Here is an 11,567-nt window from a genome sequence, read left to right as displayed (position 1 = left end):
AATTTTTTATCCAAATTTTATGTATATGAAGTGTATATAAATTTATTTTTGTTAACCTTAATATAAAAAAAAAATCTGCCTAAACGATTCCAAAGTATGTTTAGGTGCCCAAGCACACGTGCTTCAAAAGCGTTTTACCTGAAAGGTCTTCAAATTGCAATTCTCCTGCCCGTCACCAAACCGCAACAGTCAGACGAATTGCGGCTCGTTAAGCTACTCTGTTTGGCTTTCCCTCCATTCTGATTATTTATAACAAGCGAAACACAGAGCGAGAGAGGCAAGCGACCAACTTGGAAGTGAGAAAGATAAAACAGAAGAAATGAGAGGTGGGAGAAAACCAGGAAGCTGCGCAGCGATTCGGCCTTTTCCTCTATCCTCAAGCTCCCGATCCTCCAATGGACTCGCTTCTTCAGGTTTATTTCCTTATCCCACTCTCAGGGTAGGCTGGATTCAACCTTTCTCCATATTAATCGGCATACTTTACATTCCGCTGCTACTTTTTAGTTTACCTGCTTAGATTTTCTTTCGGTTGGGCGGGCGATTTGAGTGGGCGGCATTGGAGGATTTAAAAGCTCCATTTTTTTGGCTGTTGCCCGCAACGTTCTTTCTTTTCTTCTTCCTTACAATGTCTGGTGTATGAGAAACTGGCAAGCGTGGTTGGGTTTTAGTGTCTGTATATTTCGCGATTTTTTGTTTGTGGATTTCCTGGGAGGATGGAGAGGCGAGCGAGAATCTCTGGCTTTCAGCATCCTGGCTTTGTAACGGATGGATATCCGATAAGAAATTTCTCATAAAAAGTATTTATTTTCACTCATTTTATTTGGATATACACTTCTTGTTTTGATTTTAAGTATTTATTAGTAGAAAGATGCTAAATTTCTCGTGACTAAAAATTACTCGTGCTGTTTCTCAAAATTTCAACAATTGTTGGGCAATTAAAATCAGATTAAGGGGTTGTTCAACTTCAAGATCCTATTTTAGGCATTCCTTTAGCAAGATTTAGCTTAAATCCCATCATTTTTTTTGGGGGGGACTTGAAGAACTTTGTTTTAATAAATCTCATTGTCAGCCTCAAACGAATTCAGTTTTCCATTCTCTCAGGATTCACTGAATCCTACATATAGCTACATAAACTCAATAAAGCAAATTTTTGCCAAGAAATGAGCAAAGATAAAAAGTTGTTCTTGGGAGTTCTTATAAATAATTCATTATAGGTTTTGTCACTTTATGTATCCGGAAGTAAGATTATTGGAGCTTGCGTGTGTTTTCTTCCTGCAAATCGACAGGTTTTGCCACGGCCAACGTGTTAATTCCTGGATTAATAATATCAGTCACGGTTTTAGGATTTCGAAAGAGGGGATACGAAAATTTTTAAGAAAAAAATTTTGATTTATCGTGCATCGCTTAAGTGAGCTTTGTTTTTACAGAGGATATAGTGGGTGGCCCTCCAAGATGGATTGGACGGGGACTTTCTTGTGTCTGCATCAAACGGAAAGGAATTTACGAGCGTGACTTCACAAATCTAACGCCATTACAGGTGAACTGTTTCAGATTTGCTGCTCTACCTATATCAAACAAGATATCTAGCACTTATCTTAAGTGAATCTACTATACTTTTGAATTACTTTTCCTGTAAAATACCCTTTAAGCTTTACATGTTATAATGTTTTGCTAATTCTCAATTTCCTTTTGATTATTTCTTTGATTTCTTTTGAATATTTTTGTTCTTTTCATTGTTCCTGAATCCTGATACTCGTTGTTTTCACCATTATTTTTTATCTTTATCAGAGTACCATAATTTATTGACTTAGGAAACCGACTTATAGTGCTCTGGTGTTTCATTTTCTATTGTTCCATCATTAGTAGGAATTCTACAAAATCAATCGTATGGAACCTACTAATTGAAAAAATTTTGCAGGTGGAAAGGTTAAAAATGCTGAAGCATCGAATGAACATCTATTTTGATCCCTCAAGGAATGATCATCAGGTGATTTTTCTTAAAAATGTGACTTTTAAGAAAAAAAATTTCTCAAGATGAGGAGAGATTCAATGCATTCCATGTGTGAGAAGAAATATTTTTCCCCTTAATTTCTGGAACATTTTATGATTAAAAGATTGTTCTTTTCGAACTTGGCATACATTGAATCCCTCATAAGCCTTCTAGTTATTTGAACAAGAAAAAGGTTTCTTTTATTTCAATATTTTTAGTAAATTATTTACCAATATAACGGCAAAGTCACTTGCCTCATTGGAAATATTTTGCTCTTAGATGCAGGATGCTGAAACCATATTTTGAATTGGTTAAAATTGATAAAGTCAGTAATGCCTGATTAAGGTTTTGTTTGGGGCAGTTTTTTTATTGCTTTTTAATACAAAATTTTTTGAGTTCTAAAAAATTTGTACTAAAAAGATATTTTAAAAAATAGTAAGAAAGTTGTCTCAAACGAAATCTAAATTAGTTGCTTTTCTTGTTTTAAAGCCCAGTACATATTCCAGCTCACCTGTCAATTTCTCTTTCAAACTTTTCATGCCTGGTGTGAGTGGACCTTGAATGCTACTTTCTTGGACAAATTCCACTGTTTTTCAGCTTATTAATGAAAGCCAGCTAAGTCTTTGTTGAAGGGGGCTTTTTGTTTTCCTTCGTTAAAGCACTGGGAACTTTGTTTGAAGCTCTTGGGTCAATTTAGAGCTACACGTACTCCATAAGGTTCTAGATATATTATATAAATGAGGCCATTATAGCTACCTTAACCCTTCTGTGAAATGTATTAGCAAAGATTTGGCCTTAGGGGTTGTTTGTTTGTTTAATTGACATTTGATAAGTATATATTGTTTTTTTTTACTGATATTTCATAAATAACATTTGAGGCCAACTAGTGGTTAAAATAAATGGAAATAAAAGCAAAAGATTAGAATACTTGTTGATCTTACAAGATAATATTACTTTAAGATAAATAAGATTGAATGAATCAACAAATAATAATGTAATTTTAATAACATTGCTGTCTTTCTAATATGGAGGAATATTGTTATTATTATTAAGAGGTCTCCTAAAGAATTCACCAAATGACGTGGCTGGAGTTTTTTTTTTTTTTTTTTTACAAATTTACCCTGTATAAGTCCCGTTCAAAACATGATTAAGAAGGGGCATGATTGTCACCACTTCATTAACAGTTGTTATGCAGCCTCTCGGTGGTCACTAGCTTACTTCTTAGATTGTTAGAGTTTCTATGTTAGCTTAAAAATTATAATTGATTTAAGTAGAAAATATTTTTTAATGTACCCTCACATGCCTCCAGTCGTATCCAAGAGAAATAAAAAACCGACATGCAAAGAAACTACGAACCTCTTAAACTGTAGTAGGCATTGACATATCAAAAGCAATCTGAATCTTCTGGAGATCTACTAAAATACCTACACCGCTCACTGCATGCCCCAGAAATGAAAAGCTCCTCAACCAAAACTCACACTTTGAGAACTTAGCATGTAAAAATAATTCCATCAAATAAGAGTTTATATACTCTATATTAGTTATCAGTATTTATTATATTTCTTTGGCTACAAAGGTATGCAAATCCATCAGATTTTCAAACTTGCTGTTTAAATGTGATTCATCAAGTCTCTGCTGTGATTTGATGTCACTTGCTAGCCCGTAATATTTCATGGATCAACATACAAGCCGAACTCAAATTTGTCATGAACTTAGTTATGTACTTCAGCTGTAGTCATATGCAAAACTTCATCCTCTGTTGCGCCAAAATCTAATAAACTTACCGTTTCTTATAGGAAACATTAAGAGCTCTTTGGAATGCTGCGTATCCAGATACAGAACTCATCGGATTGATCTCAGAGCAGTGGAAGCAAATGGGTTGGCAGGGTAAGGACCCATCAACTGACTTCAGGTAGACAAAAGTGTAAACTCCTTACAATTTTCTACTCAGTAATTGGTGATTTTGTTTAATGCACCCGTTGGCTGATAACAAAAGGGTGTGTTATGAACAGGGGAGCTGGATTCATTTCTTTGGAGAACCTTCTCTTCTTTGCTAAATCATTTACTGTAAGAAACTCATGTCATTTCTCTTCCTAGTCTCATTTTACTTGTAGCAAGTCATTTGTCTTTGATTCTTCCTTCATTATCCAGTTTTTTTTAGATATCTGAAGCTCAAACTTGACTTGCTTCGTGCGATATTTTCAAATTGTTAAGTGTTAAATGGGCTTATATCTTACCTGCATGCTAGAGTTGATAAGCAGCTAACTTTTGCTTGAAATTTGAGCTCAGAGTATTGAAGTAGTTCTTACATTTTCTTTTAGGCAACCATGCAAAATTTAGGGTGCTTATGAATAATTGCTCAAGATTTCAATCTGTCTCCCCTCAACTTACATTATATCTAAACTAGGGGTCAAAGGAGACTGAATATATACTATACCTAGCGTGCTTCGGCACAAGCTTAAAATTTGTCCGGCACACAACTCATCTTAGCCTGTTGGTTGAGAGCTTAGGCTTCCAAGTAAGATGTCGTGGGTTCGAGTCTTTGTGTATGCGTTGTGTGTGTGTTTTTTAAGGCTTAAATGTTCCAAAAAAAAAATTTTGTCCGGCTTTTCCCAACTTATAAGGGGAAAAGATAGGCTTAAAACATGCTAAGCTTACGAAGAAGTTGGGCTTCCCCAACTTAAACCCCAAACACCCCTCTAAAAATCATGGCTAGGACAATGTCTTAATATTGATTTAAGACCTATTTTACTATTCTGGTCTCACCAATTATAACTAACTCTTCTAGAGAAATGTAAATTGATATGTTTCAGAATATATTGTTTCAGGTGCCCTTTCAGAGTTTGCTGAATAAGCAAGGTGGAAAGCGAGCTGCTTGGGAGTACCCTTTTGCAGTTGCTGGTGTCAACATAACATTTATGATCAAGCAAATGCTCGATTTGGATTCCTGTAAGATTTTGATTTTGAATGATCAATGCTTCTACAAGATGACTCCAGCTTCATGAGTTACTAACTGATTCCAAAAAAATCTGCAGCCAAGCCTAGGACATTTATCAAAACTGTTCTTCTCCAAATGTTAGCAGGTAGAATGGCTTCTGTATAATGTAAACTGTTCAACATGGCGTTCATACTACCAGCGTATTATGCAAATACCAGCTCCTTACGCTTTTAGCTTTCAGGGGATGACCGGGCTTTCGACCTGTTATACTGTGTGGCTTTCATGATCATGGACAAGCAATGGCTGGAAAAGAAGGCCTCCTACATGGAATTCAATGTAACTTGATATTTTTCATCCTTATCTGCTTCACACTTTCCTATTACTCTAACAGGTCTATAATTTGTTTGTTAAATTTGCATTATAGGAAGTTCTGAGATCAACCCGAACTCGGTTGGAGAGGGAGCTTCTATTTGATGATGTTGTGCGGATAGAAGACATGCCATCATATAGCCTTCTCTTGTAAGAACCACGAGTCTACCATAGCCATGATGAAATATGTACATAGTGATCTACCCCGCCTTTCTACTAATATTTTTCTTCTCTAAATATTCTTGTGAGTTTATGAAAATTTTGGCTAGCAGCGTAGATCGAGTTGTAGAACTTCGACGCACAAGGCTTTGCTTTCTACTTGTCAATTATTTATCTTCTTTCTCAGCTGGTTTTGCGTGTCACTATGTAGCTAACCAGCCAGTCTGTAATGAACGAGAAATTATTCTGTGCGGATGCCGGACGCTGCTCTACGTCCGGATGTCGCGGTACCGAGTACGGAGCAGTACTGAGCTGCAGTACAGTAAAAAAGTGGTGTGGTGCATTTTTATTGGTCTCTGATGTTGTTCGGTGTCCAAACAGAATAATTTTTCGTAGTGAATGAGTTCAAGTTGTGTCTATTAATCAGCCTTTGTAATTAGCCTTGAAAGTTTATCAAAATCTGTCTTATTCAGCTGTATACGAGTAAAAGAAATAAAAAAATCAACAAACTTTCTGTAGTGATGGCTTTGCTTTGAGGATTTAGGGAAGACTTTGCCATCAACAAAGCTTATGGATCTTTGATGCTGAAAGAGGCTACTTTATTGTAGCGTCTGATTTATTTCAATGGTGTAACAAGTTATATAATGTTATTTCTATGAACATATAAAGTGAATGCCCATTTCTATTAGGGCATCTCCAACCGAAAACCTCATTTTCCATTGCAAAATACAACAAAGCTTCAAAATGAGATAATTCTGCTCCAATCGAACTCTATTTTGCGGGTTTCGTCGTCTCGTAACCGTCTATCTCCATTTCACGGGCAAATCCCGTTGACACATAAAAAATTAGCGGGTATTGATGTCGCACTATTCACCCGCGATGAAATAGCAGCAAAATGACTGCTCGGTTGGAGCAACGGAAAACAGCATTGGAGATGGTCTTAGATTATCAAAAATAGAATGCCAACCCTGTGTTATTTGTTTTCCTCTGCCTCCCCTCTAAAATTGTGAAGAAAACCATGGGATGGGGTAGAGGAAAGTCTGGCAAGGCTTGAATGAATCTCCTACTGAGCACCATCAATAAGCTATCTGAAAAAAGTGTCCTTTTTATAACAATCAGTTTAATTGTTGAGTGAGTAATAACCTCTTATTCAATGTTTTAAAAAAAAAAAGGTTGTCTTCAAGATCACTTGTCGAGGCCACTTGGCAATTTATCACTCATCATTTTTAAGGAGAAAAAAAAAAGCAAATTGATATTAAACAATTACCTTGAGTTCATGTTCTTCACAAGTCACAACAAATAAAGCCTTGTTCAACTGTTTTTCGGCTTATTTTGACACAAAAATTAAAATTATTTAATAAATATATCTTTAAATTGCAAATTATTAATTTTCATTTTTTTTTCAAATTTATTAATTGGTTAATAATAAATAGAAGAATTCACAAATGATGTTAAATTGAAATTAGCTAATTAGCTAATGAATTCAAATAATGTTAATTATTCTCATTATTTATTTACTTTCAGTCATTTCAAATTAGCTAATGTTAAATTGAAATTTAAATGAGTTCAATGCATACAATATTCACAAATAATTTCAAACAAATAAAATTTTAAACGAGTTGAATACAAACACATAATGAACTAGCTCAAATTTAACTAGTTTAAACTCACAGAATCACAGTCACAACTCATTCTATCACATGAAAAATTTTGTCCTCCACTATCATTATGGTTGTCATGAGATTTATTTATCAGTGTTAGAATGAATTTTCTTTTTATTGAGGGTACAAATTTAACCATAAACTCACATATACAATACTTTGAACTCAAAAACTTTTTGATTGGGGGCTTAGATTTTGAGACTGGGACCTCTTTGTGGAGAAAAATTATTACATCCGGTGAAAACACCGAGCAATATTGAGCATACCGAGTGTACCGAGCGCGCTGTACTGAGCACGGTACCGAGCACTTTAATGATGTGGCGTTTTGTTATTGGTTTCCGGATGCATTCGGTAACCTGACGGAATAATTACTCATTTGTGGAGAGCTTAAGCTCCAAATCAATTGATTAAGTTGGGCTTCACACACAAACAACATTTTCAACCTGAAACTTCTTAGTTCAGAGCTTAGACTTTGAATTCAAGACCTCTTGGTTGGAAGCCCCAACTCTAAATCAACAGATTAAGGCTTCGTTTGGGACGGCTTTTTTTTTTTTTTTTTTTACTATTTTCTAAAACGGAGTTTTAATACAAAAATAAAAAAAATGTATTAAAACTCCGTTTTAGAAAGCAATAAAAAAACTGTCCCAAACGAAACCTAAGAAATAGGCTGCATAAGGATCTCCTTTAATGTTTTTCTTTTTTTTTGGTCTCACTGATATGACCTTCCTAAGGGAGTGTCTTATCTGAAAATCTGATAAGGACATGGTGAGGGGAGAGACTAGTGAGAGATTAGTGTGAGAAGCTCTGTTAGGGTTTTGCTTTTCCCGCGGGTTTTTTTTTCTCGGCCCGCCGCCTGAGGAGGACTCCGCCTGTAGGATGTCCTCCTCCGCCTTTCCCCCTCATCCATCTGCATCCTCCACCGCCAGAGCCCCCTTTTCTGAGGATCTCCTTCATTGGAAGCTCCTCCTATCCTCTCAATCGCCTATCTCTCATGACTTCTCCAGTTCGCTGGCTCATCACCCCACCAAAAACTTTACCGCGCTCTTCACCCAGACCCAGTTTGAAGCTGGAGCCCCGGAATGGTCGCTTTCGTTGGTAGGCTATTCTATTGGCAAGAGGCCTTTTTATGAAGCCCTTCTCTCGGTTATCAAGCGCACTTGGAAGCTCAAAGGCGAGATTTCTCTTCTTACGCTTGATGACGGGTTCTTTCTGCTGAAATTCTCTTCTCCTGAAGACTTTGAAATGGCTTGGACTGGTGGTCCATGGTTTTTCTTTGGTAAGCCTTTCATTCTTCAAAAATGGTCGCCGGATTTCGTTCCCAAGCGCGAAGAATTTGCTTCGATCCCTCTTTGGATCAAGATAAAAAATCTTCCCCTTTCTTGCTGGACACCGGAAGGAATCTCCAAAATTGCTAGTTGTGTTGGAGTGCCTTTAGCGGTGGATGCTCTAACAGCTGCTAAAACCAGGCTGACCTTCGCTCGGGTTTGTGTCCAGGTATCTTGTACTGACCCTTTGCCGGATGAAATTTTTATCTCTGTGGATGGCAAGTTAACCCCCCTCTCAGTTCTTTACGACTGGAAACCTATCCCTTGTGAACACTGCAGCTCTATCTATCATAGTCCTTCCACTTGCCCAAAAAACCCAAATCCTCAGATAGCCACGAAACAACCCACCCTGCCTCTGAAGGTTCGTGGTCGAAGTTCTAGTCGAAGACCTCGAAAAAGCCAGCCCCCGCCATCTTCTCTTCCTAACAATCCCTCTTCTTCTTCGGCAGGCCCTATGACTGCTCCTCCTCTGCTCCCTTTACCAAACTATCAGCCCAATCAGACTCTTCAAATTCCCACTCCTAATCCAGCACCTCAAATTCCCACCCCTTTACCCAATCTAAACTCCCCCACGTATGAATTCTGTTCCACAGACATTTCTTCCCCTGCTAAGACTGAGCCTCCCTTAATGCTTAAGGCTGCAGACTCCCTTCCGATTGCCAATAAATTTGAGATTCTATCCTCTGTTCAGGAACCTCATCCCCCTCCTAACCATCCCCTTCCAGACCTCCAGGACATTCCTTTTTCCCCTCCTATGGGTCAGGACAATCCCAACATTCAATCCTCTCCCCAACAATCCTCTTCCAGCACCCCATCCCAAACTACTAAATCCTCTAATAGCCCTTCTCATGACAAACCTAGTCCCAAAAACACTAGGAGCAAACAAGCCAAAAAGGCTGCCAACTCAAAACACAAACATAAATGACCCTTCCCCGTCTGGCCGCGTGGAACGTTAGGGGGTTTAACAATGCCTCCAAAGTTTTGTCTTGCAAGTCGTTGGTTCAAAAATATAGCCTGGATATGGTTTTTATTCTGGAAGCTAAGATTTCTGTTCAGTCACTTTCTGATGACTGGTTCATTCGTTCTCATTCGATTTTCCCTGTTGAGGGCTGTTTGGATAATTTTGGCGACTCTTCTCCGGGTCGCATCTAGATTAAGTGGAATGCTCTTAAGGTCTCTTTTAGACCTCTCTTCTCTTCTTCTCAGATTATCCATGGGGTGGTTTCCTGTGGTGGTCAGGATTTATGTTGTATTTCGGTGATTTATGCTTCTAATTCTGTGGCGGAGAGACAACAACTTTGGAATTTTACTGCTAATCTTGCTAGTAGCATTTCTCTTCCTTGGGCCATTTTGGGCGATTTTAATTGTTGCAGGAATCCATCGGAAAAAGCTGGGGGTAATCCCATTCCCCTCAGTAAGCTGGGTGAGTTAAACAACTTTGTTTTTAACTCTGGTGTCTCTGATTTACCCTCTATTGGCCATTTCTACACTTGGTATAATCAACGTTTAGATGTTCCGATACACATTAAATTGGATAGAGTTCACATTAATGATGAGTGGCTTAATTTGTTTCCAAATTCTTATTATATTGTCTCTGACCCGGAAATCTCCGACCACTGCCCTATTATTCTATGTCTGGACAATCCTATGAAACATCCCCATAGGTTTTTGTATAAGAATTACTGCAGCAAAATTCCTACGTTTTGGGATGATGTGATGTCGGTTTTTTCCATGCCGGCTACTGGAAGTCCTATCTGTGACCTCTATCATAAATTAAAGGAGCTTAAGTTTAAGCTCAAACGGAGAAATTGGAACTCTTCTAATTGTTTGAAAGAGGATTTGAATAAGCTTTCTCAAGAGCAAGCTCATACTGTTTCCACTCTTGAAAGAGATCCGTTAGATTATTCTCTAAACTTGAGACTCAAAACTATTACTGAAAATATTTGTGCTGGTCAGGCTCGTCTGGTTGACTGGATTTCCCAAAGAAGCAAAGCCCACTGGCTCAAAGCTGGTGAAGACGATCTGAAATTTTTATATTCCAATATTAATATCCGTCACAACTGCAACCATATTAAGGGGATTGATGTTAATGGGGTTTTACATACTACCAGCCAGAGCATTTCTAATGCTTTTATAGATCATTTTCAAAGATTATTCAACACCCCGCAACCTCCTTTGCTTTCCAGCCTTCCTTCTGGAAACTCCATTCCATCTGGGATGCTGGATTCGCTGATTGCCCCGTTCTCGGTTGAGGAAATTAAGCAGGTTGTTTTTTCTTCTCCCTCCAATGCTTCCCCGGGCCCTGATGGTTTCACGTTTGCATTTTATAAGGCTACTTGGCACATTCTTGGTAACAAAATTTGCTCTGCGGTTCAATCCTTTTTCGCCACTTCTTTCATGCATAAATCTGCTAAAAATACGGCTATTGCTTTGATCCCAAAGCACCCTCATGCAACTACTGTTAGTGATTTCCGTCCCATCTCTTTATGTAATGCTTTCTATAAAATTATTGCAAAGTTGCTTGCTAACAGAATGAAAGAGGTTATGCCAACTATTGTTCATACTGCTCAAGCTGGTTTTATTAAAGATAGAATTATCTCAGACAATATTATTCTTGCTTCTGAGCTGCTTGGCACTTTTAATTATAATTCTAAAGAGACTTATTTTTGTGCTAAATTTGATATTCACAAGGCTTTCGATACTGTTTCAAGGCATTTTCTTTTAGACAGATTGAGAGCTAAAGGCTTCCCTAGTATTTTCATTTCTTGGATTCAAGCTTGCATCTCTGATATTCATTTCTCTGTTGCGATTAATGGGGCGCTGGAATGTTATTTCAATTCTACATCTGGCTTGAGGCAGGGTTTCCCCTTATCCCCCTATCTCTTCACTATTGTTATGGACGGCCTCTCTGCTTGCTTTGAGGAAGCTAATACTAATCAACTCTTCTCGGGTATCTCGTTGGGTAACTCCTTAGTTACTCACCTCTTATATGCTGATGACTTACTTGTTTTCTCTAAGGCTACCCTTAGGGAGGCTTCCTCCCTTAAGACGATTCTGGAGAATTTTGAATCTCATTCTGGGCTTAGGGTTAACCCTTCCAAAAGTTCTATTATTTTCTCTAAAAA

At 37.7% G+C, this 11,567-nt stretch overlaps 1 protein-coding gene across 1 annotated transcript; it reads left to right on the top strand.

The window, feature by feature from the left end:
• Nucleotides 1–202: 202 nt before the first annotated feature.
• LOC110095797 (ELMO domain-containing protein A) lies at nt 203–5,928 on the top strand. Its single transcript, XM_020821485.2, has 9 exons — nt 203–413; nt 1,428–1,537; nt 1,919–1,987; nt 3,787–3,902; nt 4,003–4,057; nt 4,819–4,939; nt 5,026–5,073; nt 5,170–5,264; nt 5,353–5,928. Exons 1-9 carry the CDS (start codon nt 320–322, stop codon nt 5,449–5,451), a joined length of 807 nt encoding a protein of 268 aa, XP_020677144.1. The 5' UTR covers nt 203–319; the 3' UTR covers nt 5,452–5,928.
• The last annotated feature ends 5,639 nt before the right edge of the window (nt 5,929–11,567 follow it).

The sequence above is a fragment of the Dendrobium catenatum genome, unplaced genomic scaffold (genome assembly GCF_001605985.2).
Source record: "Dendrobium catenatum unplaced genomic scaffold, ASM160598v2 fragScaff_scaffold_390, whole genome shotgun sequence".
NCBI lineage: Eukaryota > Viridiplantae > Streptophyta > Magnoliopsida > Asparagales > Orchidaceae > Dendrobium > Dendrobium catenatum.
Note: the sequence above shows the minus strand (reverse complement) of the source record. Positions and strands in the feature narration are given on the sequence as shown.

Excerpts from the sequence above, each read along its gene's own strand:
- LOC110095797 (XM_020821485.2), top strand. The coding sequence starts at position 320 with ATGAGAGGTGGGAGAAAACCAGGAAGCTGCGCAGCGATTCGGCCTTTT. Across the intron at positions 414-1,427 it reads CAATGGACTCGCTTCTTCAG|AGGATATAGTGGGTGGCCCT; the intron begins GTTTATTTCCTT and ends TTGTTTTTACAG. Across the intron at positions 3,903-4,002 it reads GACCCATCAACTGACTTCAG|GGGAGCTGGATTCATTTCTT; the intron begins GTAGACAAAAGT and ends TGTTATGAACAG.